We start from the raw sequence: 27,870 nt of genomic DNA, 5'->3' as shown, positions 1-27,870 counted from the left end.
TGTGTGTGTGTGTGTGTGTGTGTGTGTCGGCTCCTGATGTGAGGACTTTGTTGTCTTGTATATCAAGTTGCATTGCATTGCAAGTGTAAGCTGAGATGAACTGCTCTGATGGACTCTGATGGTCAAATAACACTAGTGGCAACCTCGCAGGTATAACCTATGAATTGTCACAGCATGGCATACGATGTTAAAACCGCAATTCAGAGAGCGAAACATAAAATTTCCACCTTGGAGAATGAACTGTGTGCCAAAAGGTGAGTGTGTGTGTGTGTGTGTGTGTGTGTGTGTGTGTGTGTGTGTGTGTGTGTGTGTGTGTGTGTAAGAGAGAGACCGAGCTTAGCACTTGTTGTGGTCACTCTGATGTCATCCTTTTGGTCTAACACATGTACACAGGCTTGTTTACTTTATCTAATTTTTTTACATATGAAGTTTGTAAATGGGTGAAAGCAAACAGCTCTGTTCTTCTATTTTTAATCTTCATTGCAATAAACGTAGTGTTGAAACCTAGTTTGTACAGCATATGTGGGCTAAATTCAGCAGGATTAGAAATGCGCTGTCCCTCTAATAAGCTCATGTAGGACGTTTTGGAGACAAGGTGAGGTGATTGAGATGGTTTGGACATGTGCAGAGGAGGGACATGGGGTATATCGGTAGGAGAATGCTGAGGATGGAGCCACCAGGAAGGAGGAAGAGAGGAAGACCAAGGAGGAGGTTTATGGATGTGGTGAGGGAAGACATGCAGGTAGTTGGTGTGAAAGAGGCAGATGTAGAGGACAGGGGGAATGGAGACGGATGATCCGTCCGATTTAGAAAGTTACAAAGTTGTTCGCTGTAATGAATATGACCTCAGTATGACAGAGACATTTATCTTTTAATCTGAGAGTATTCACATCAAAATCAGTAAGTGTTGTTGAATTGCCAGGTTTCGGTGTTTTTTTTTTTTATCTGTTGTTCTCTCTGTAAGAAACCCAAAATTTTCCAATAAAGCAATCCATTGTTAGGCTGAAAAATCAAAACATGATTTCTGAACTAAAGCAAAGCCATCAGGTGTGGACATATCTTCTTTGCTACATTGTTAAAAAAAGAAAGAATGAACTGTTGAGCTCAGGAACACAGAAATGCTCAGAACACCATAGTGAAAACTATGGTATTTGATAGAAGATACTTCAAAACAGTTCTGATCAAGAACTACATCTAGGAGGTGGACAGACCATATGTGTCAAAGTCACAGAGTTTTATCAGAGTAAATACAGTGGGTTTACCACAAAATGTAACCCATTGGTGAGCTTTAAAAACACAAACACCACACAACACCACAAATATGGAGGAGGATAAAAACTGCCAACTGATAAAAGCAACAAGATGCATTTTTTAAGTTTGTAAGGCTATATTATTAGCTCACATTCTGACAGATGCTTCAAAAGCCATTTAACTGTGATTGTAATTACCAGTGAGAAATAAGCATGATACTTTCTCAACCTAAGAAAATACAATGTTCTGCCTTAATACAATTGAGCATTCATCTCACTTTCTGAAAACACAATGCCCTATAAACTAGAGGAACTGAAGACAGCTGGAGTAAAGACTTGGCAGAACATCACCAGGACAGAAACCCAGCATCAGCTGTTATCTGTAGTTCTCAGAGAATTATGATTGTTTCTTCAACTTCTAAAATAATGATTGTTGGCCTCGTTAGTTTTTAAATGTGTGGGTGGGAGTTGGTACATAAAAATGCAGCAGTTCTTACACTATTCAGTTTATTTGGATGTAAATAAGCTGAAAGCTAAAAAGATGAACTTTGAGCTCATGCTCATTTAATTGTAGTTACTATACACTGTTTATATTGGTTTAGGTTTTAATTGGAATTATTTTCAGTGATTATCTTTAGCAATTTCGTAATCCTGCTATCATAAATATAATTTCAGTAACTGAGCAACGTTCGACAAATTAAAATAATTTAAGGTAGTAAGAACTTAAAATCATATCAAATTTATTTTATGAAATTCAGTATGAACAGAAAAATATCACAGCAGCAAAACACCACTAATTATATATGTTGGTACACACACACACACACACTTACTTTTATATTACATTTATATTCCATTTTATAACATTATTAAATAGTCATTCAAGATTGTCTTTGTAATTGAGTCATTATATTCATAATGTAAATGTGCTTCATCCATTAGACATTTGAGTCAGATACTGAAATCTGGTTTCAGATCAGATATGGTCATCTGATTGTGTAGTCCACACAGCTGAACACTGTTCTCAAGCATGTTGATATCTTTAAAATCAGGTACACACTAATAAAACGACAAAGTCTGTCACTTCAATCAGTTTGTGCTTCAGGGCGACTCCTATATTTTCTATATTGAACCCTACTGTATTATTTTGCATTTCATAAAGGGTTCAGTGCTGAAACTTTTATCCATTCAAATAATTTGTGAGGAAACATTTTTTTACTAGTACATACTTGATTTTCATTCATTTGATACTGATATTGTGTTTTAAAAAATTAACATTCAACAACAGCAGCAGGTAATTGGCTGTTTCCTTGGAAAGAAAGGACACAGAATAAACTTTTTTTATACCACGGTTGAAGTGCTACACGTATTACTCAAGCAAATGTGATGCAGCTTATTACAGGACAAAATACAAGATTACATTTGTACCTAATATTTTAAAATTAGTATAAATGTTATTCTAATGCCATCTTCTCATGATTCAGGGAGAGCTGCTCAGAGGGTGAGGAGGAGAACCAATTAATGCCATGGAAGCTCAAACAAGAGCTGAAGGATTCACTTGTTGATATGTACAAAGGTATGTTTAAATTTTGTATGCTGTTTGTTGTCAAATATTTTTATAATAGTTCACCCTCGCTACTGACTGCAGAATTGTTTTGCACATTTCAAAGAAAATTCTATACCCAAACCACATAATGCGCAACTATTAATATACCTGAGCTTTACTGACACTAATGTACTGCCTGAAAATTCATATATCTGAAGAGAGTTAACTTGAAGTTTTTGGACTCTAGACATTGTCAACTACAGTGTGCATATACAGTATGTGCATGATCATGGGGTGAGAAGATAATGTAATGGTAAAGTCGTCTTAGTCAGTAACAGGCTTTATATGATCTTCAAATGATGAGAGATTCTGATGAGTTTCACTGAAATCTGAATTGAAGCTGAATGAACATGCAGACAAAGAATAGCCACAAGGGGGCAGCCTTGCTGTATGTTAAAGCAATTGTGGGGGGGAAGAAAAAAAAAAAAAAGCTATGGCTATTCTGACTTCTCACTTACTGATTATGACTATTGATCTTAGTTGGAATTGGTGGAAATGGGGATTCTTTATATTTGTACACCCTATAGTCACAGCATTCTCCTGTGCAGCAGTTGTGTGAAAGTAATAATACCTCAACTGTTTAAAGATTGGCATAGAAAGAGGGAAAATTAAATTAAATCAATGTAATAATAATGACAATAATAATGTGTTATATGTTTCTGTTGGTCAGGATCCTCCTCAACATGCATAACTTTTATTATTAAAGAATTGATGAAATGATTAACATGTGAATAATAATTTAGTGTCTGAATGAAATTTGATGCCATTGCAGTGTAATTTCTCTCTGATCTTGTTTGGCAGGATAGACACTAAAACAATTCAAATGAATTTTCTGGCTAAACAAAGTCACTTTGTCAAAAAAAAAAAAAGAGTGATTGTGTATTACTGAATATCATGTGGCAGATGTTTCCAGTGCATTTGAGAGGAAAACTACATCTAGATAAAAAGAGCTCACATGAGTGGCTTGTATGCATTGGCAGTCTTGAGTGTGTATTGTGAAGGCTGATGTTTGAAATGTGACCTTCAGTCCATGTCCTCTGGTGTTGTTTGTGTTTGCTTTTCATGTAATGCTTGGCTTGCCGTTTCACCGATAGGCTGCGACATCCTGGTGAAATGTGACCTAAGCACTGCATCCTAGAGATGGGTGGAGGCCAATACCTGAAACAGGATCTTACTTAGCACATATCCTGACACCTGAGGCTTCAGATGAACAGTTGTGCGTGCAAGGGTGAGCACCTGCAGACAGGGCCGCCTGCCCATTTTTAAGTGTGCCCGTGGGGGAGGGTGAATAATTAAGTGCACCACATCTGAACAATCTCTCGTACATAAATGTGTCTGTAAGGACTGCACATAATTTCTCTTTTAATGCACAAACAGAAATTTCATAATGCACTGCAATACAGGTTAGTCTTCTCCTTTGTTCAGTGTCTCTTAGCTATAAAAACATGAAACCATTCCAGCTGTTGTAAATACGATGTACAGCATACAGCAGGTAATAATAATGACTATACTGGTAATGGTCTTTTCAGTTAGGACTTTGTAGGTAGGATTTGATGAACATGTACATGTTTCTTTTGGTTAGGCATCGTCAGGATGGGCCTAATTCTTCCTAAAACTTGTATTAAATCCTTGACCATGGACTATTTAACTATATCAGAGATGACAAAACAAGGGCTTGTGGGCCAAAGTTAGTCCATGGTGACCTTGTTTTGGTACATTGTAGAATATATGAGAAAAGGGGAAAAAGGTGGGGAAAAAATGCCATTTGGAAAACCTTTTGAAAAATTTTAACCAGTTTTGTGTCTCTCATTAAAGGTTACTGAATAGCTGTATTAAGCATTAACCTCTATTTTACAATAGCTCATTGTACTTTATGTTTCACCGAACTAGAACTTGCACAATAAATCTGCGTTAGTTAAGCAGATTACAAAGAAATGTTATTAATGCCATTTATTTATTTGTAAATATTATGAAATTATAAACGAGAGGTTCCATGTAAACATTAATTTTAACCTACTTTTTGGTATAATGCACATTTATTTTCACCCCATAATCCTCAGTCCAGTTGAATTTCTTGTCCTTTCACAGGAAGAAGTTTGGCCATCTCTGAGGGAAAGAGTTTAAATTTATGGATGGGTAAAAAAATAATAATAAAAATTGATTTCACAATAGACAATGTCTAAACACCAAGTTTAGTGTTGCTGCACTTTTGATAAAGAGCAAACAAAACATTTGTACCATATTATTTGCTGCAAAAAATGTTTTTATATATTATAAAGAATTTGCTATTATAAGGATTTGCTTTTATAAGGTTATTCATCTCTATTGGTATCAGCTCATTTCAAACTTTATATTTTCTTGTACTATTACTTGATTGTATCTGCCATAAGAACAAGACATTTTCAAGCTTGAAACAAAAATAAATGTCTAGCAGTAGGTTTATGTAATCGTATTCTATCTTAATATCTTATATTTTATAACCTATTTCTAGACGTCGGCTCGTGTGTGTGTGTAATATATATATATATATATATATATATATATATATATATATATATATATATATATATATATATATATATATATATATATAAAATCTAATATTATATACACACACACACACACACACACACACAAACTAGGAAAACCTGTTGGATGCCTCGCAGGCTACATTTTGGCAAACAGCCAAAAAACGTCAGGTGTTGTCCAAAAAAAAAAAAAAAAGAAAAGAAAAAAGCATTTCTGCTTATAACCTTTGAAAAATAAGCCACCATAAATATAAACAACATTGGAATTTTTTTCTTTCTTTCATTTTTATGTCCTTTACATTTGGAACACTATGTTCCTGCAAAAAGCCAGTTAAATGAATGCTTTACACACTCAATGTCAGGCTTTGATCAAGTTGGATGGTTATGAGCCTTTTTGAAATGAACATAATCTAGTCAATTCAGTTTGGAATCAGATACCAGCTGTCAAAAGGTCTGTGATGCTCATATGCTGTTTACTCCCTTTCTCACTTTTAGGGATTACCAGAGTTTAAAAATGGAAATAATTTTACTTCTAGGAGGACAAACATGCACAGGGAAACGACACATTAGTTCAGTTTTCAGGGCTATATAGAGAACTATCGAAATTTCAACATGTAAAGGATTTAAAAGAAACCCGTTGGTAGCCTGTGCTTTGGCTGAGTTTATTGATGTGCAACACGAATTATGTATATATCTGTCTCTACATTAAAACTCTACATTGAAAAAAATCAATTAATGTGCAATGCATCAAAGATTTTTTTTTTTTTTTTTACTTTTTGAGCAATATCAAATAGCAGAACACTGCATAATGAGGCTAATGTGTGAGAAACATAAAAACATTTTGAAGAACATGGCCAATAAATAGTAAAATGTTATTTAAAATCACATATATTTACAAGTTGCACTGTGTCGCTATGACAATGAACAGGCAGATCAGTTTTGCATAAAATGTTTGCTTAAATCTTATATAGCTCTAAGATAATTATATTATATTTGCAACTTTAATCCAGAATTAAATTTCATGTGCGAGGAATTGTGTTTGAGCGTGTTATTTTACATTCTGCATCCCTGCTGTGTTTATTTGTCCACTGTTGTTTGGGATAAGCTTACCGCCATGGGCAGGGTTGTGTTATTACAACTGATCTGTGGTCTGGCTACGGGTTGTTTCCTTGCACGGTTAAATTGTTCTTTGCAGTCCAAATTCGGTGCACACACCCACACACACAGACACACGCTCACACACATCCATAATAACAAATAGGCCATGTTTCCTATGGAGCTGAATTGCTGCTTCTCACAAGGAGGGAAAAATAAAGCTACAGTCTCGATATTCTTTGTTCTTAGCAGGTGGACTGACCTTTGATCTAACCTCTGGGCCCCTTCCCTATGCACCATCCTCCCAGGCAGGAAATGTACTTTTTGGTCCTATCAGGTCTGTTCTGCCAACTCTAGCTTTTGGTGGTACGTCACAGTCGTGGTGCGGTATTCTGTCTTTTTTTTGTTTCTTCTCCTCACTAGCCACCCACCCTGATTGCGCATCGTGCTTTAGCTCCTATGAGGGCAGGAGGCACGTTTGCAGCCAGCTACGCGGCTTCCTTGTGGGTCCCATTGAAGTTCAAAATCCCTGGAATTGAGTGCCGTGTGGCCTAATAGGCTCGCCCTCTGCCTAAGTGGGTGGTCCAGCAAGGCAGAATTGTGTGCACACAGATCGAGGGATTCCATGGGCTCTGTCCCCTTTTGTCTCTGTGTGTTAGTTTAAGGAATAGACTCAGGGTGGGCATTGCTTAACTGAGACAAGGCTGCTTACTATGATCTGCCACAAAAACAATTCTCACACAAACTGTGTTGGTCTGATTTGTGGGGAAAAAATATGCACGCTTGCAAAGATGTCGTATACATTGAAAAGACTAATATAAGCATTTGTTTCTAGGAAGATGAACTGGGTTCCTGTTATCAGTGACAGTTTGTAAAGTGGATTTGATTTCCATTTTATCTTGGGAATAATGCAGTTATTTTACTGCGACACTGTTCTGTCACGGTTCTGCACCACTTGCATTTATTCTAAATTTAGTTGAACTGACGCCCACGATGCAAACCAGGCTGCCACCCAGTTGTGGGATTCCATAAGACCTAGTGATGGTCCATGAAGCAGAGAGGAAAACAAACAGGCCCAGCTTTGGTGTGAACCACAGATGCTTGGGAACTGTTTGAACAGGGAGCAATTCAAACGGTCTCTCCTGTGGCCTGTGTTCAAACATCAAGTGGTAATGAGGACTGAGTGCCTGGTCCTGTTGCCCTGGCCTCCCCTCAATCCTTCAACTCATTCCCCCTCTGAAACACACTCTCAGGCCTTGGTGTCCTTTTCATGTTGTGGAGAGATAGTCGTGAAAATGTATTGACCGATACAGATTCCGATGTGAATTTATTATGGAATCAAATTTAGTTGTATTTTTTTATTTTAATATTTGAAAAGTGAGTTCTTTTCAAATTGTTCTTTACTTTATTTATATATATATTTATTTTAAGCTTATTTTGGAAGAATATGATTCTAAATAAAATGCTTGAATTCCTCAGTCAACATCAAATGCATTGACTGCAGCAATGAAAAACTGTACAACTAGTAAGTAAGTAAGTGCTATTGGAAAATATATAAAATCCAACTATTGATCTGATGATTTATAAAAAAATACTGATAATTAAAGTTTCTTGTGATTTATTAAAATAAATAAATAAATAAATAAATAAACGCAGTCTTAAGACAGACTTTGTGGAAGTCAATTCTGCTGTTCTTTTGATAAAACATACCTGCACATGAGCCTGCAGAGGTTATTTCTATGAGCCTATGGGTAAATACTATACGCTGTTCAATTGTATATCAGCTCCTTACTAAATATTCGTAAAGATGTACATTTGCAAAGATGTTCACACATTCCACCTACATGCCTTAGCCCCCTACAATACCACTAATGAGCTGGTGGTAGAATACTGATTGATATATATATATATATATATATATATATATATATAAGCTCATTGTTGCTAAGAATATTTCTGTTGAGAGGAAACGCAAAATTTTTATTGTGTGTTCACGTCTTGGCACTTCATGCCCTGCTCTTCAAGGTTTAGGTTGCCTGAAGGACAGATCGAAGTACAACAATCATTCATCCTTTTGAAAAAAACAACACTGAGAGGGAGAGAAAAGCTCTGTTTGGATTTGGCACTTCGGCCGTCACGAAAGTTCAACTTTGCAGTGCGTGTTGGAGAAAGGATTTTCAGTACAAAGGTAGATGTGTTTGCTGAGGATTCTCACACCACTAGCTATGTGTGTGTTTTAGTGTTGGGCTCAAGGCGAGGTGGCATGCGCAGCAATAAAGCTGGATTTGTAATCGTTTGACTGTTGTTTTTTTTTTTTTTTTTTCTTTTTTTTATAAAGAAGAGAGCTTACATTTCATATTTACAATGACTTTATGTGTAAGGTTTGATTTGACCGAAGGCCACATAAAGCTCTTGTTTCCATCTTGGTCAGGTGAAGGAGTGTTCTTTTTAAAAGCCGTTTTACGCCTGTGTAACAGACTCGGTGAAACTGTTGCATAAGGTGAATAAAAACAGCAAGCAGGTGAGAGGGTGCAACTCCCAATCCGAGCGTCTCTCATAAGACAGCTGACCTTGGGTTGACTCCGTCCCCGTGCCCCACCTCTCCTGCTTGGCGTCTCTAAGATGACTAATAGTAGCTTCATGGCTTGTGTCGCCACTTTGCGCCAGTTTCACAACCGTACTTACCACAATGCATCTTTTGTTTTCAGCAGTTTTATACACTCAGGTTAAAAACGCTTTTAACCTTATGCTTTGACCGTGGAAATTTTGTTACACAGAAAGGAATTTCTTTTATTCATGGGTTGGGTGGTGATGTGTTCAACAAATCAATCAAAACTCTGAGGAACATAGTGATAATGAATGAACAGAGCTTTTAGTGAGTCACTTTTCTTATCAAGAAATACTCTTTTGTAATTAATCACATGATGGGGGAAAAACCCTTGCTATTAAAAATGCCTGAACGTTAAAATTTGTCGAATGACTCACATTTTTGGAAATCGTACTGTATTATCCTTATTAAACCATGTAATAGAGATTTTAAATACTGAATAAATGTGTTCAAATTCTTAAGATCCAATTTTTATTAAAGTCCTTATTCCATATTTAGATCTCTGTGGTAAGAGGAACATTTATGAATAAGACACCTGATCAGTATAAAGGTCTTCATTGTCTTACTTCTGCTTCAATAACGTTGTGGTATATTCCCTGGAAATGTGTGGAAATACGAGTGAAACCTTTCTCCCTCCTGTTTTCTCCTTTTACTCACTGCATTAAGCTCATCTTCAAATAACTTCTTCCTCACCCTCCCAAATGTTAGCCAATGCAAATCTCAGCTTAGCCAGTATTTACTGAGCCAATTTTGAGGTTACCTTCAGCAAAGTACAGAGTCTCTAAAAATATTCACTATTGACATAAATGAAATATATAGATGTGTTTGTCAAAGTGTTTGTCACAGTGTTTGTCAAAGTGCTGCTCCTGAAACAACTTTGTCTCTCGAGCTAGAAACATTAGCATGCACATTATTCTGTACTAATAAACTCATTGATGGTCCTATGCTTAAAATAATTTCTATTTTAAACTCTTTTTAGACTTTAATTGTCTGTTTTTATATAATACATATTTATAATATATGTATATATAGTAAGTAATTTCTCTGTTTTTTATTATTTATCAGAAAGCAAATACACTAAGATTGTACATGGAATATCCAGATTAAAAAAAACACCATATTAAATAATACATGATGCCTGGCTTTAAATGAACTCTCATTTCTTAAAGTCATATTAGAATTAAAAAGAAGCAGCCCTTATTTGCCACGTATACATTACAGTAAAATAGTTTTTTCTTTGCATATCATAACAAATTATACGGGTTTTTTTTGTTTTTGTTTTTTTTGTTGTTTAAATTGCACTGTATATATCACATGCACTGCTACAATTTAGTTCCAAAATATAACTATGATGTCTAATATGGCCTGTTAACATCTTGCTTTTAGAGAATCTGTTACTGGGTAGTTTGTCTTCACAGAAAACACACTGAGGTGATCGCACTGTCGAGAGAATGCAGGAGTTGGACATTCTTGTCCTCTCCTTACAGCTTTCCCATACCCAAATTAGCTGGAACTCGGAAAATGAGGCACTCATCCTGCTAGATTTGGCAGGTCATTGTGCCTCCCCTGTTAATGCCTGGGGATCAGCGAATCTCTGCTTGTTAGACGCGACCGAGGCTGGATCCATCAGGGGGATCTGCGACAGCACTGCTTCCTCATTTTCCCCCCAATCTCAATTCAATTACTACCACGCCTGCTCTCAGAATGAGTTTAGGCCTATAAGACCGATTCTGCAAGCCATAAAGCGCAATCTGCCTATTAGATATTTCAATCATCAAAGGGCTATAAACTCAATCACTCGGTGGACGTAAAGTTAGAGCTCATCAATTTGAACTTGTGAAGGTCTTGCCTATTTCGTACACAATTCGACCTATTACAATTCATTTTCAGATTTGGCTTTATTGGCTACAAACAAAGATAACGTAAAACTTGTTTTGAGTGTGTACATGTAGCAGTATCTATGTCTACAGAACATTTTTCCTGAATAAGAGTGACCGGCTTTAAATGCATGTTGGTCCATTTGTTAATCACCATTCTTTCTGTCTCTCTTAGTTCAGGCTTATATATTTCCTAACTGGTTAATCATCAACTCAAACAGAACAATATTTATCATTTAGATTACAGGGTGCAAGTGTTCCTCATTTTCTTTTTATATTTTGACAGTTAAATGAATTGAAAAGTGTCTAAAGGGTACCTCAATCAAATGTTTCTAAAATCCATAATAGAATGCCAAATTAATAAATCGACTATTTTACTTCATTTCCTATAAATTGCTTGAACAAACTCCATCCGTATGTGTTAGGGAAATTTATTTTGACCAGACTTTCAAATTTAGGATGTAATTATATCTAATAGTTGATTTAAATGAGTCGTTATGTCCTCTTAAGTACAGTTTTTTTTGTTGTTTGTTTCAGATAAAAGCCATGTGTTAAATGATCCTGGCAGATAAACTGGGAAGAAAGATAACAGCAAAATATTTTTGTCTTTTTAATTCTCCCTACTTGTCTGAAACTTGATTCCTATGGACAGCGGGGTAACTAGTAGGCATTAACCAAAGATGTAAGCATAGATTTTTCGTACTGAGACAAATGTACAGTGCTTATACTGTAGCTATTTTTTCTACATAAGAGACATGGTGACAATAACAAGAGCGGTTCATGCAGCTCCTCAAACACACCCTGCGATGCATCTATTTATCCTTCCCGAATCGTGTCTCTATTATGGTTGGAAAGTAAAGGCACTGTGTACAATTAAACCTGCTTTAAGTTTCTTTCCAGATTAATGTCCGTATCAAAATTCATAAAGAATTGGTAAGATGAGAAGCCTGAGCTTGTGGATTCATGGGGATTTTGTGTGAAGCCCATTTAATCAGGATAACATGGTTATTAATATTCATAAAGTCAGCTGGAATACAAATGACAGCCTGAGGAATCTGGAAACTTTTTCTGCCGTAGAAATGTATTAAAAAGAGCTTAAAAAATTAATGAAATTTAGTTTATATTACACAAAATGCAAAATCCGGTATTGGTTGATTGTAATTGGGCTTAGACGTTTCTTTTTGAAGAATTTCATCTTTGACATACATCAAAGGCAATTTCAATGAATGCAGTTCATGAATGGCCATTTAAAAGGATTTAAAGACATTAGCTGCAATAATTGAACATGAATAATAAGTAACCCACAGAGGCAATTAGCTTAAAGTCTACAAGGCAGGAAAATGAAGATTACAGGGAGACAGTAGAGGACAAATGTGAAAAGTTTAAATAGTTTTTTGATAAACTCATTTAGCCCACGTTTTTTTTCTCTATACAGAAAATGGTGTTACTATAGATAATTATTGCTATAGATAAGTATTCGGTTATTATATGAAGATTCCGGGGCATGCAAACATTCGTAATTGCGATTAGATATAATGGACCAACATGTCAAAAGTTAATTAGCAGGCAGTTTTTAATGCAGTGGAACTGAGTCTGGACTGCAAACCTAGTGTAGTAATAGCACAGTGCAAAAGCATTATATGAAAGCGGGTTTTCAGGAGATCTCTGTGTGTGCTAATGTTAATAGCTCATTAATCTGTCATGAGGAAGCTACAGATCATGTAGAAATGTAGATGTGATGCTAATTCACCATCTGTAAAGGCATCAGAAACTCTTCAAAGGAAACAGGCCTCTGTTACAATCGACCAAGTTTAAACTTTCATTAAATGAGAGGCAGCGCTTTTTTATTCCTCTGTATTGGTTTATTGCCGAATGGCAGTTTCATTAAGTTCCTCTCAGGTAATTCTCTGAGGAAACAGCGTCAATCAGCGAATCAATCCAAATTTATTTGGTAAAGCGCCCTTTTCCGAGGTCTTTGCAGTGTGCCTCTGTGAAAATTACAAGACTATCGAAAGGTCGTGTTTGTGTGCTCGTTTTATTTTTCCTTTCTCTTTTCAAAAGCTACTTTTCTCGTGTTTGTGATAAAGGATTACGAGACTGCTCAGCCATACCTACTAGCTGGAAAACTCTCCTCCTCCTCCCTGTCTGAAACTCCTGTGCACAGGGCCAACTCCTGCCCAGAGTCTATCACTGAGATTAATGGAGCCCCGTGGTGTTTTGCACAAAAAGCCAGTTGTCCGTTCACGCCTGACTGTGTCTGAGCTGAATAGTGTGTGAGCAGTGTGTGCTGGCTTACAACGCAGGGATAACGTTCCACTGGCATCTGCCCCGGGGGTCACCCCCCCGTCTAGCACCCAACCTACCAATATGCCCCCCCCCCCCTTTTTTTTTGTCTGTCTGTCTGTCTGTCTCTCCCTGTCTTTCTCTGTTCCATTCTTTCTCTGTATTATTCCATTTTAAACGTGAGACCAAATTATACAGCATTGTCAAAATGATTTCGGGAATGCTGTCCAGTCCAGATGACGTGCCTCTTCTCTTGGCTTTGGTATGTGCAGTGCTGCAAGACAACCTTTTTTTTATGGCTGTGCTGAATATTGATGGATTGTGTGTCCAGAACAAAGCTGACTGGTGAACTTGCATTAGGACTAATTAGCTTTTTGTCTTTGGCTTCACCACTAGAGGGTAGCCCAGTCCCACTGCTGCTTGTGGCAGCACATCGCAACAGACTCTATCCCTGAATGTCAGCCATGCCTCTTAATTGCTTCCTGCCTATTTGTTGCTTGCTTATGAATTAACTTGCATTTATGGAACTAAATTATCCCCCGTCATTTTAATTATACCTTAGAAGCTGAAGTTTAATTGGCGCTCCCTAACAAGGATCTGATATGGCTTGAGCTGTATTAAACGTCTGTTTACTTTCCAGATAGCTAAAAGCATTAAAACGATCGCATGACGGGATTACGATTTGTTAATTGCCCTCGTTCATTAGTCCTTCATAAACTGTTAGGTAGAGCTCCGGTACACAGTGGAGGGGATAAAGCAAAGTCTTGGAGCACAATTTTACTCTGCAAATTAAAGCTGCCTGTCTTGTTGTGCTGTCTATGCTCCAGGAGTTATTAAAGATCGCTTTTCCACCTAGCACCCCTGAGATCATATTGACAGGCTATAATTAATACTAACCTTTCTAAGTCTAATGGAGTGAACCTGACTGAGTGCCTGTGATGAAAAGCATTTTTTTTTCTCCCTTCTCAGAAATTAATCATACCTTCTATATATTTCCAGCTAATCCCAAAGTCAATGAGGAACTGAAACAAAGGCTGCCGTCCCCTGTAAAGCGCCATTGTTCAGAGACCACACCACAACCTGGGTAAAGATGCTTCTCTGCTCATTTTACACTGTTTGTCAATGGCTTTCTCCCACACGCGACAATTAAGGATGAGTTTTGTAATATGTGGGAATGTTTATCAGTGTACATTGCTGCAAGTGATCACCTGTCGTAATAACATCTTTGCAGAGATGTTTTCTAAATCCAAAATGATGTTACGTTGTTTAAGAAAAAACACAACTGCTTGGTTTGTTCATTTTGAAATTGCGTACAAATCATTTCTGTTGTGAGGATGTATGTGTGCACTTAGGGGAAATAACGGCACATCGAATAGTTTGATGTTGAGTTATTACAATTATTGTTCAGTGTGTTTGCTTTTCTACCTCATTTAGTTATTCTTACATTTTGTTTTTATTTGGACAGTGTCTCTTATATTACGTATTTTGAATTTATGGTGCGTGTTATAAAATTATTTTCCAAACAGTAACTGTTATCTGTGGCTAAATATAAAATTTATAGCAAGACAATAGTAAACAAATTACAAACAAAAGATGTTTTGATACTGAAACTATGTAAATTAATAGAAAAATCTATTGTGTGTACTTAATAAAAAGCATGCACTTTCTATAGTTTCTAACTTGAGGATTTTTTATTTGCCTATTTTTGGGGAATAATGATGTATTCTGCTGGCTGAACGCCCCCTGGCCTTTTTAGAGTCAGAACACTCTCACTTGTTCACTCACTCCTTAGTGCTGATATTTACCTCATGTACTACCTGCGCTCGGGGCTTTGAAAAGCAAGGGCAAGTCCATCAAAGCATTTAATGACGATGTCCACTTCATCAATATCCTTCATCCTCTGCAAAACAAATGCTTTGTATTAGATTTCATGCTCCCGAAACTGGCTGATATTTTTGTTTTCAGGTTCTGTGGCCAGGGCTCCAGCCCAGATATCTCTCAAACCAGGTTGGAGACAGCGGCTCCGGAGAAAAAGCTTAAAGGTAATTTTTTGTTTAAAAAATTGTGACTGTAATTGACTGTAATAAATAACTGTAATTGATTGTTGTTTGTGGGTTTGCATTTTTCTGTTTTGTCAAATAAACAATACATAGTGATTCCTTGAATGCAATATTTGAAAGTGAAATTTAGAAAAACTGTTCCATTTACATCTAATTGTCTATTTCTCATGTGATTGTGCTATTGTGTGTTTGGATAAATGTGGTACTCCATAATTCTTTTGTTTCTTTTATTCTTTCCCACTAAAGCATTTGTCTGTTTGGAACAAATGGCTCAAGATTTCAAAAAGAGCCTCCTTGTTTGCCCGCGTGCTGTTCCACGCAATACATAAACATTTAGTTACAAGTGTAAATCACCTTCAACCACTGTGTCAGGCTGTCGCCTAATAACTTTGCTTAGGCCATAATACTATGGCAGAGCCACTATTTAGATAAACTGGTTGGAATGACAACACGCGTATTTACCCACCCTTCACCAAACGCTCCCGATGCGCAAATTTATTCTGACACTCTGCTCAAATATACATTTGGACTCTTGCTAAACCACTCCTAGCTCCTGCTCACCACGCAGATTTTTAATAACTGCTAGGACAGAGACTGGAATAATAGTTTTATAATTATTATTTGTTTGATTATTATTTTTATTAATTTTTTTTATTATTATTTGTTTATATTGTTATTGTGATTTTTGTTTTGGTAAATTAATATGGAAGTATGTGTGAGATATATATATATATATATATATATATATATATATATATATATATATATATATATATATATATATATACATATATATATATATATATATATATATATATATATATATATATATATACATGTGTGTGTGTGTGTGTGTGTGTGTGTGTATATATATATATATACATGTGTGTGTGTGTGTATATATATATATATATATATATATATATATATATATATATATATATATATATATATATATATTTTTTTTATTTCCTTTTGGCAAGTTCTCATAGGAAATAACTTCGATCTTCTCCACCGTTTAGATTAAATACCTGCTTTTAATGTGAGGAAATGCTACTATAAACACACTCGTACTTGGTTGCAGCTCAGCTACGTTTTGAGAGAAGGGAAATAAAATTAAAGAAGTAACCCAGGTTAAGGAACAATGTATCGAGAAGTCGCGTATTTGCCATGTGACAAAAGGGCTTATATAAGTGTGTTTGGCATTATTATTCATGGTTGAATTTGGTGTTTGCACTGGTGAGTCTTACAGAGAATACTAATAACTGTCTCCAGCAATCCTGAGACCAGAGCCCTAGCAACAAAGCTATGAGGCAGACCTCCCTGATCTCAACTTCAAAACCTGACCTTTCGCTAAATAATTGTGGCTGCTAAGCTGGAGCTTTTTGGACATCGTGGTTGCAAGGCTGTGACTCCTGCATCACATTGCATTTATTAACACCCCCCCCCCCATTATTATTTTATATATATATTTTTTTTTAATCCCTATTTTTTTTTTCTACAGACTAAGCATTCATGCACTGTAAGGTGTCAATGTTTGCATTTGACTCTATTTGAATGACATTGATGTTGAAATGATTTCTGTATATTTTATAATTGCAGGAGAGACATTTTTCAGAGTGTAGAACTTGACCCTGTGTATTCGCTTTTGAAATTGGCTGACAGAAAATAAATAAATAAAAGTCGAACTTCTATGATTTTATGGTTGTAGGTAATGCTACACACGTTAGATTTATCAAATATAATCATATTTTCTCACAACTGGATAATTATACCGAGTGCAAATGATTTGCTGTGTTAATGGCTGCTCTATTGATTTTGATGGAGTGTGAATAGCCAGTAGGTTTTGGTGCAGAGGCGGTGAGAGAGTAAGCGAGAGGGCCAGCCCTCAGCAGGCGAACAAAGCGAATCCTCAGAAAGGCTGCCAGCGAGACAGGCCTCTGTGTTTGTCTCCTAGCCTGTGACTCTGGCCCTGAGCACTACAGAAACATTGACAGAGGAGCATGCTTTCCCTTGCTGCCAGTCATTCATCCTGGCCCGCCACATTCCCTCGTGAAAGATGACCAGACCCAGTTTCCTTTTTGGAGAGCTGACGCAAAGCAGCCAAAAAACCAACAGAGCTGCTTTTCAGCTGTCAGACCTTCTTCTCAAACCAGGAGAATGAGAGTCTTGCGACGTTACATTGTGGCATGACGTTTTCTCTCCGCATAGTTTTGCTATTTCATGGGTGATGCTTTTCACAAATCAATGTGATCAATTCAATTGCTCCTTTACACAGAAAATAAGAGGAAATTTATAATTTTGTCGAATAAAACTTTCAGTCTTATAAAAAATAAAAAATAACTGTCATTTTCTTACCCAGGTTCTGACTCTCCCAGGGCTATAGACAAACCAGTGCATGGACCCTCTCCACCATTGCCACCTCCTCTACCAAACCCAGTTAAAAATATAGATGACATGATGCTGTCCCCTCAAAGAGCCCCTACAGAGCAGAGCCTGGATGTGGATGAAGACGAGACGGACAACAGGGCTGTTAGCAAATCACCTTGTATTACACCTGAGCCAACAGATCCCAGGTCAGCACACTTTGTCATTGTAATACCAATGGCCAGAGAAGTAAGGCTAAACTATTGTGCTAAGAGAAATTCATAGAATTTATTAAGAATGTGGATGCTTTGTGGTCTTTTGTCTGAATACAGAAATGCATTCAAGCACTTCCATAATGGATGGTGAACATTTTTGTTTTAGAAATATTATTTTCTCATTCTCACGAATGTGCATTTTGTACCATTGTTTCCTTTTGCCTGTCTGACCTTTCACAGCAAATCAAGCATTTGAGTATATCTCTAAAATATGTTTTCTGTAGTCCGCGTCCATTTTAAGGTGGTTATAAATAGACCACAATGTGAACAGTCTTTGATCAATATATGAATCATTGCATTTTCAGTATCTCTTTTTAATAAGAACTGAATCAAAATTGTGGCTTAAAAGTGGGAAGCAATTTACCTGCCAATACACCACAGTGATACTTTAATATTAGCTTAAAGGTCAACTGTATAATTTGCGTAATATCTCAAAAGTAAATAAAACAGTAATATTCTTGAAAGTTGGAAATTGCATCCCTTGTGTATTTGATAATTGCATGCCAAAATGTTACTGATTCGTTTGTGTGGCCCACATGGGAGGTTAATAAGACCATTTCTAATGAACTGTTGTCTTTTTTTCAGAATAATCACACAGGAGGGCAATAGAAATTCCAAATTTAGTAATGACACCAAAAGGCAAGTCCCATTCCTGGATAAAGAGAAGAACATTGCATTCCTGTTGAAGGAGCTGGACTCGCTCCGAGACCTCAATAAGAAGGTCAATAAAAACTAAACTATTTTAAAGTACATTCACTGCTTGAGCTTAGATCATTTTCTTAGGCATATACATATTTTTGATTTCTAGCAGCATGTGTAGATACAGAAAAAAGCTAACAAAAATAAAGCATTTTTGTAAGGTTGTGAAAAGCTTCAGTATCGTGTCCTGATAAAAATGTTATAAGTCTCTGGAAGTATACTTAAGAGACCAGCCTTCCAAAAGATGTTCTCGTAATTAGTATTTTGTTGATTATGCAGCACCACAGTTGGACATTGAGGTCCTCAGCTTTAATTTTTTTTAATTGATCATATAAATAGCATACTTATTTTATTCAAAAAAGCCCTAAATGTAGATCAGCATATAGACAGCTAGATAATGGATAGTATGAATAAAAATTAATCCATGTACCCATAATCGTAGTAACGCTTTTTGGAATAAAAAGCGTTACTACGTTTATGGTTACATGGATTCATTTCAATGAATTAAATTTATTATTTGCCTCAAAATTCTACAAACAATACCCCATAATGACAACCTGAAAGAAGTTTGTTTGAAATCTTTGCAAATTTAATACAATTAAAAAATGAACAAAAAGGACATGTATATAACTATTTACACTCTTTTCTCAGTACTTTGTTGAAGCACCTTTTGCACCAATTACAGTCTCAAGTCTTATTGAGTTTGATGCTACAAGCTTGGCACAGCTATTTTTGGGCAGTTTCTTCCATTGTTCTTTGCAGAACCTTGCAAGCTTCAAAGGGTTGGAGGGGCACGTCAGCACATGGCCATTTTCAGATCACATTTTCTTCAGAGATGTTCAATCAGTTTCAAGTCTGGGCCACTCAAGGGCATTCACAGAGTCATCCCGTAGCCACTCCTTATCTTGGATGTGTACTTGCGGTCATTGTCCTGTTTAAAGATGAACCTTTACTCCAGTCTGAGGTCCAGAGCACTCTGGAGCAGGTTTTAATCAAGAATGTCTCTGTACATTGCTGCATTCATCTTTTCATCAATCTTGACCAGTCTCTCAGTTCCTGCTGCTGAAAAACATCTCTACAGCATGATGCTGTTACCACCATGCTTCACTGTAGGGATGGTATTGGCCGGGTGATGAGCTGTGCCTGGTTTCCTCTAGAAATGATGCTTGGCATTCAGGCCAAAGAGTTAAAGAATTTTGTTTTTCATGGTCAGAGTACCTTTTGGCAAATTCCAGGTGGGCTGTCATGTGCCTTTTACTGAAGAGTGCCACTCTACCACACAGGCCTGATTGGTAGAGTGCTGCAGAGATAGTTGTTCTTCTGGAAGTTTCTTCTCTCTACACAGAGAAATGCTGGAGCTCTTTAAGAGTGACAATCAGGTTCTTGGTCACCTCCCTGACTGAGGCCCTTCTGCCCCGATCGCTCAGTTTGGCCAGGCGGCTCCGCTCTACAAAGAGTCCTAGTTTTTTCAAACTTCTTCTATTTATGGATGACTGAGGCCACTGTGCTCATTGGGACCTTCAATGCTGCAGACATTTTTTGTAACCTTCCCCAGATCTGCCCCTTAATACAATTCTGTCTTGGAGGTCTACAGACAATTCCTTGGACTTCATGGCTTGGTTTGTGCTCTGACATGCAATGTTAACTGTGGGACCTTATATGGACATGTGTGCGCGTTTACATCAACTGAATTTACCACAGGTGGATTCCAATCAAGTTGTAGACACATCTCAACAATGGTCAGTGGAAACAGGATGCACCTGAGCTCAATTTTGAATGTCATGGCTCTGGGTTTTTTTTTTTTTTTTTTTTAATCAATTTGCAAAGATTTTAAACAAACTTCTGTTATGCAATCATTATGGAGTCTTGTTTGTGGAATTTATTTGTCCCACAATGGGGAGAATTCTATGTTACAGCAGCAAGTAAAAAGAAAAAAAAGAAAAGAAATACCAAAATAAAGAATGTAATCCATTTTGTTGTGAATACTGTCCAGATACACTGCTTATTGACCCTACTATTGCTATTGCTAATTTAAAGTCACTGCTTATTGACAGTACCAGAAAACATGTTATTGACTTAATGAGTGGGAGTTTTCCAGCTTTCATGTTACTTAAGTACACATAAACACATTGTCAGAATTGCCAGGTGCCGTGCAGGTCTTTGTTGTGCCCTGCAGCTGTCACTGTGTCGATCTTTGCTCATCTGGAAACTTTCCCATAATGGGCTGGATTGGAGAGCCACACTGACACAACTGTAATTGATGTCCTGGGTTTGCAAGTAGCTGTGACTCCTGACAAAGAGGCAGGAACATGTCCTGTGAGTGTTTTCGCTGGCAGAGACGTGAGAGAGCTTTTTGAGGGTTCCAGCTCTGTCTACCCGTCTTTAAAAAGTTGAGCTGGGACAAAAACAAACTGAGAGGAAAAATATTTAAGACAGGAGGATACATTTATCATTTAGAAACCTTTAAAGAATCACTCTTCGATCTGGATTTATTGTCACGACAAAGCAGTTCCTCTTTTTTATTAGTAGCCGAAAAAATGTGCCAAAGAGGCTAGTGGTGCAATTACCACAGAACAAACAGGAACAGTCTGAATTTGGTGTATGGGATTCACTTTGTTAAGAAGCCCAAGACAGAAATGCTGGTGTTTGCCAGAACATTATTTCATAGCATATCCGTTTCTGATGGGAGGTGCCCTGTGTGTGTGTGTGTGTGTGTGTGTGTGTGTGTGTAGCTCCAGGAAAAGCTGGCCTTGAAGGAAAAAGAGCTTGAGACAATTCGATTGGATAGCCAGCTTCAGGAAGAGAAACTTGGGGCCCATGCATATGAGAGAGCTGCAGGTATGTAAGAAGACAATTATAAGTATTTGTCCCCACAAATAAGCAAATAAAGAACTGCGTTATGTTCCAACAGACCTCTCAATATACACCACTGATTTAAAACTAATTTTGTTTGACATTTATAAATTGATATAATCTGTGACAATTGAGGCTTTCTTTCTGTGTTTTGTATTGTGTTTCCAGTTCTGTTAGTATTTCAATAAGACTCGAAGACATTCAGTGTAATAATGGGTATCCGTTTGATATGCATAAACGCAACTTTTAAAACCAGTCAGGCTACACTGATGCAAATTATCCGGAAGATTTCTATCATGCATAAATAAATAAATAATACAAGACATATGGTGCACAATTAGGCTACCAAATGTTCATTTAATAATCAAAGAAACATGCATGTCCTTGCCATTTTGATTTTATCATTCACATGCTTCAGGATAAGTGTTCAGGCAGTGTTTAAATGACAACTTCTACCAAAATGTAATATTGATTTTTTTTTTTTTCTACTGAACTTTGACATGATTTAGATGGAGGCTGCCTGTTTATCATTAAGCCAGTGCAAAGAGAGGAAATAGATGTTAATAGTTGTCAGTGCTACTTTCTGCAGGCTTCAAAAAATAATTATCGATTGCTTTTAGTATGTGATTATTTTAGGAACAGGATGGATTTGGGCAGTGTATATATAACATTAGGAATCTAAGCAAGTCATAAAAGTACAATTTACTCATTGTCTCTGTAGACCTCAAATTCTGTAAAAGATAATTATTAGAAAAAATATATATTGTGTCCGTTCCATATAAGCTTAGAACATAATTCAGACATTAGGATTTGGTACTTATGTTAATTCAATATATAGAATATAAGAATGCTGGATACAACGAAAGTGTGGTGTTTTGTTTTTGTTTTTTTTCTGGGGGGCAGTTTCTTTCTTAAAAATTTCCAGCACATATATTGCTTTCCATCTGTTTCTTAGTGTACCAGCCTGGTATTGAGGCCTCCTGGTCATGAGTAGTTTGCCTCTCCTGTGTCTGAGTAGTATGAGATGGTTCCTGACATGAGCCATATGTAATTGCTTGTTCTTTCTTTAAAGTAGTGGTAAACCAGGGTGTTTTGATGCTGAAATTTTCCTTATCGAATGCCTCTCCTGGACATGACACTGACTGCAAGGTACATCACAGCTGCTGTTTTTTATTACTCTGGGCACATGCGTGTCAAACCTGAGCAGAGGCAGCCATCTCAAAATGAGGTGCACTTATAGTTATTAATACCTTTGTCACAGTGTTTCAGTAGCAATAACTCTTTTCCCGGGGAGCTTAGGCTTGTTATTGTGCAGCTGAAACTCTGGTTTTGGCAATACAAGTGTAATAACCACCCATCTCTCTCTTATACTTTCTCACACTGTGTGTCTGTCTTTTCTTTTTGTCTCTATCGCTCTTAGCATTAGTGGAGGAGATTTATAAAGCTCAGAGGGAGAGGGACCAGGCTGTCATGGCCAGACTGCGGCTAGCTAATGAGGAGCGGGATGAGGCTCTTCTCCGAGCCAAGAAGCTTCAAGAGGCAGCACTTGAGTATGTTCTTATGTTATGTTGATTCATGCAACCAATTTATATACTTTGCCGAGTCTTCCTTTAAGGTGGGGTCTGGATGTGTATCTGTTCACATTCAAGTATTCTTCTCATTTGTCCAAGATTATCCCACATATTCAAAAAGGATTCACTCATTCACTGTTCTAGGAATTTTGAATTTCGGAATTGCAGAGTGTTAAAAAAAGTGAATTATTGCTATGAATTTTTTTTTTTTTTTGCTTTTTGCTTTGCACTGCCCTACTAAAACACTGACTGACATCTTATTAACACATCTATTGAAGTGAATGAGATAATAGAAAAGACCCAGAGGCAGCTGTAAAATGTTCAAGCGGTTTTCCGTTATGCCTTTTACTTCAACCCTGTGTTGCAAACCAATCTAAAAATTTTCAGACCTTTTGTACTGGTGCTTTAGGGCTTTGTGAACTGCACCCAGGGTGTGGGTTTACTTGTCAGCCCTATGGGAGGCTGCTTTGTTCCTGCTGTTGCAGGACAAGCTGGATGAATGGACTCAGGGGTGAGAAGGGTGAAGAGAGAAAAATCCAATATCGACTGGTTTGGAAATATATCAGACGGGTGTGACATTTCATAAGAGTCCCTTCACCCTAGTGCTGGCTTGTCAGTCAAAAGTTGCACTGCATAGGAAATCAATCAAGTCCTTCAGCTCAGCAGATATTTACCGTTAACACCCTGCCTCAACTGCCCTAATTAATGTGATGATCTTTTTCTGTTTGTCTAGTTTGCAGGTGCAGAGAGTTTTAGGGTGAGAATGCAGTTCCTGAATAGTGGGGCCAATTAGAGAGTAAAGCTGATTTGTGCACCTGTAAAATATAGCGATAAATATAATAATATAGAGGTTTTTATAATTATTGTTCAGGGACAAAATTAATACATTGAATTTCATGATTAGTCAGCACATTCCACCCCATTCCTTACCATACCAGAGTAAATTTTTTAAAACCTGTTCTTACATATTTTAATTGTATTGCATGCTACTTAAGGCATCACCCGCACTCATGATTTATTGATAGTTCCCCATGTCGTTCAGACATACTGCAGTAATTGAGTGGTATAAAATGATTTTTTTTTTCTTCATTCCTTTGAACCGTAAAATCACGCTTTAAAATCTAATTATGCAAACATCTTTCTGAATGCAGAATTGCAGCGCCTGTATCAGCCTCCCTCTAAAAATGGTAATTGGTAGCCAAGTATGCAAAATCCCATTATCACTGGGAATCTTCAGGAATGGGAAGGCACGTTTTTAAAATCGTATTTTCACAGGTCACTGCTGGGTCTGTGTGTGAATGAGTATGTACCTTTATAATGGGAGGTGATCCATGTAATGCCTTTGTAAATTAAATGAGAGGTTGTTGTTTTTCTGCCAGAGACAGTCTGGAACAATCCGATTTACTCTCAAAGGAGAGAGCTGACTAACCAGGAGGATTACTGCAGTTTTCAAGAAATTTGATCAGGTTTTGAAAGCTGATATATAGCCATGATGCTTACTTTGTATGAGTAACAAGTGTCTAACAACAAATAATACTAATACATGGAAAAATGTTCACATTGAAATAAATGCAATAGATGTCTGGGGCTTATATTTGTGTGGGGCTGTACTGTAAGTTGCACACCAGGCTTCTTATTCACATGAGAGTTGAAACACACACTAAAATATTTTGAAGTCGAATGTATCTGTGATTCAGTGGGTACTGGGCTCTGTAATTAAACTTCCCTTTACCTTATAAAATGCTTTGTACCAGAAGGGTCTAAACAGTTCAGTCCAAATACGTTTCTCTTCTTTTCCACACATATGAACATTTGATCCCTATGGTCATATAGTGTAGTAAACATTAATATCTTAACAGTTCACTGTCACTCCTGAGCAGAATGGGCATTATTGTGGAATAATCGCAGGGGCTGGTGGCACTTTTAATATGCTGGAGTGTCTTCTGCACCACACAGAAAAAAATCCCAACAGAATGCAATTACTGGCTTTAGGAAGTGATCTCATTTTGCCAAGTGCAGGAAAGGAAACTGATTGAAGCTCACTACCTTTCATTTCTGTCTTTTCTCACACTCTGTCTCCCCCTCCCTGCCTTGCACCCTTCTTCTCTAGGCTGGAGAATATTAACCCAGAGGAAACTGACATGGTAAGCCCTTTGGAGAATTTCATGTGGTCTTACATTTTGTCTCCATACCATTACAGTGAGATTGTGTTTATATGAGGAAGAACGACCTTAAGAAACAAAGGATTTGGAATGTTACTACGAAAGCTGATGTCAAATTTAAGCCTAATTCTTTGTTTAAAGTTAGACATGAGAAATATTTTAATGACAAACAATGAATGTTGACATAGAATAAACATGTACATGATCTCTGCCTTCCTTTTATTTTTATTTTTCAAGTAAAAAAATGATTCTATCCAGAAATTAGTTTCTTTTTTGTTATTTAGTAAAGTGTATGTCTGTGTATGTCTGTGTGTGTGTGTGTGTGTGTGTGTGTGTGTGTGTGTGTGTGTGTGTGTGTGTGTGTCTGTGACCATGTGGTGACTGCAGCTTTTATTTAAAAATCTACAACCGAAAGTTTTCTGATTAAAGTTCATGTTAGAATTAAATGGCACATTGAATAATTATGAATAATAATTATATTATTGGAAGATCCTCACAAGGATGATAAAGCAAGTGTGTGTCTGAATCTGTGTGTCTCAGGACTTGGAGGAGTTGCTCAACAGGGTGAGCAGTGCGGATTCTGCCTTGAGTATTGAGCAGAGTGGTATGGCCATCATGGAGCGCATTCAGAGGGCGAGGGAGTGCCGCTCTAAGATCACCTCAGAGGAGATGAAAGCTGTCATAGAGGAGCGAGACAATGCCTTAACCAGGGTAGGAATTAGTATCACAGTCAACACACACATCACGCTCCAGTCAGGGTCAGCTTTAACACACTTCGATTCTTGAGACTTCACACACACTTGTTGTGTACCAAGCCTGAACCCTTTACACCACAGAAGAAGATCAAACACCTTTATTTAAATATTGACTGTTCACAATTCATACCACATCTTAACACCTCTATGAAATGCCTTTGATAACCAGACTATTATAGTGCATATTATAGTGCATACGGTGTTTATTCACTGATCGGGCCCTGATTTAAGAATCAACACAGTAACTATCTAATTCCCATGTAGTGACAAATATTGCTGCATAACCTCAAATATTTGATATACCATTCCTACACACATATTTCAATCAAATGAAAACAAACAAGCAGGTCACCAAATATTGACATCCAGATATTTTACTTCATTGCAAAGTTCAAGCGTGGGCCAATGTATTTTTCGCAGTTCTTGGTTGATGGTTACTGGCCATATTACGTGACGTCATATAAATATCTGTTTTATTTGGATACTCAGGGTAGTTTTTACAGATGCTTAAGTTTTGGATTTGTACATTTAATTATTTTAAAGTAAGTAAGTAAAAAGTACTAAACTATACCTTATCGAATTGGTGGGAATAAATGGAAAGGTACATACATCACAGATAACTCACATAAGCTAAAAAAAAAAAACAATGGAGACTGGAGAAAGGTGTATAATTCAGAGGTGGGAATTAATTAAGTACAAATACTTCATTACTGTACTTATGTAGATTTTTCTGGTATCAGTACTTTATTTCACTATGAATTTTTTGGACAAATTTTTACTTTTACTCATTTCATTTTTGCACAAATATCTGTATTTTCTACTTCATACATTTTCAAAACAGGCTTGTTACTTTAGTTTTTAATCTATTTGGTGAAATGTAAATGTTTTATCCTTCTCATTGCGTGCTTTTATTTTTTTAGACAATCAGCCTATTTTCTGTCATTGCACGGATTTTTCAATCTACCACTGGTGTATAATTTTCATGGCTCTAACACACCACAGATGTAGACTAGTTTATGAAGCTAACAATGAGCAATCAGAAGGCAACAAGAAGTATGGGGTTAACGTATAGAGACAGAGGGAGTCAGTGATGTAAACATGACTGAGAACAGACATATTCCAGATCACCTGATCATCATCTTTTCTCTGCTTGTGTTCTATATGATGGTTGTTCAGCCTGGATACATTTATTAGGTAACAACATTTTTTATTTGTTTTATATTAATATATTTGTATACATATATATTCTAGATTTCTGTTAAGCAGCTTAAATATTTATTGTTAATAGTACAAAATATTTAGTTAATAAAAAATAATAAACTTGAATGAGTTTATCAGTATGATAGTTGCACAGGAAATATGGTTAGAAATTCATCCATGTAGGTTTTCACGAGGACTATCAGGGACGAAACCATTTTCTTCTGCTTACATATCTGTGGCTAGAAATTTTGAGGAATATTTAAACATCATTCCCATTCACTGGGAAACATGCCTGGATACAAGACAGAAAAACAAGCGTTAGACATGTGAAGAAGAAAAGCAACACAGCAGATTGAGTCTATGTTGTGCTTCTTCCACTGAAGGAAAGCTGTCTCTCTTTCCCCACGCTTCCTGTTGCTGTTTATAGAAACTCACATATGGATGATTACGGAGTCTGGCACATGAGAAACTGAGTAATTCAATTATTATTTTTTCTATTTCCATGCTTAGAACATACTCTTGGAAACACTGTTATTCCTGCATATTCAGTCTTTCAGTATGATGTCAGTACATGCTACAGACACTGTGGATTTATTCATTAAAAATCCCATCACAATTTCATGCATAGACACATGTTTATATTTTATTTTTATATTATATATTTTACATTTTATTGTACTT

At 36.7% G+C, this 27,870-nt stretch overlaps 1 protein-coding gene across 3 annotated transcripts in view; it reads left to right on the top strand.

Annotated features, from left to right (window-relative positions):
- The window catches only part of mipol1 (mirror-image polydactyly 1), a 45,719-nt gene that overhangs the window by 1,874 nt on the left and 15,975 nt on the right, over positions 1-27,870 (top strand). For all 3 annotated transcript variants that reach the window (XM_046855783.1, XM_046855784.1, XM_046855782.1), the window contains exons 2-10: positions 2,735-2,826; positions 14,247-14,331; positions 15,213-15,289; positions 17,670-17,883; positions 18,535-18,670; positions 21,381-21,486; positions 22,922-23,051; positions 25,183-25,216; positions 25,775-25,945. In XM_046855783.1, coding sequence (XP_046711739.1) covers positions 2,772-2,826; positions 14,247-14,331; positions 15,213-15,289; positions 17,670-17,883; positions 18,535-18,670; positions 21,381-21,486; positions 22,922-23,051; positions 25,183-25,216; positions 25,775-25,945 — 1,008 coding nt within the window. In that variant the 5' untranslated portion in view covers positions 2,735-2,771. The remainder of the gene's footprint in view (positions 1-2,734; positions 2,827-14,246; positions 14,332-15,212; positions 15,290-17,669; positions 17,884-18,534; positions 18,671-21,380; positions 21,487-22,921; positions 23,052-25,182; positions 25,217-25,774; positions 25,946-27,870) is intronic.

This window comes from Silurus meridionalis, chromosome 8 (assembly GCF_014805685.1).
Source record: "Silurus meridionalis isolate SWU-2019-XX chromosome 8, ASM1480568v1, whole genome shotgun sequence".
Classification (NCBI taxonomy): Eukaryota; Metazoa; Chordata; class Actinopteri; order Siluriformes; family Siluridae; genus Silurus; species Silurus meridionalis.
Note: the sequence above shows the minus strand (reverse complement) of the source record. Positions and strands in the feature narration are given on the sequence as shown.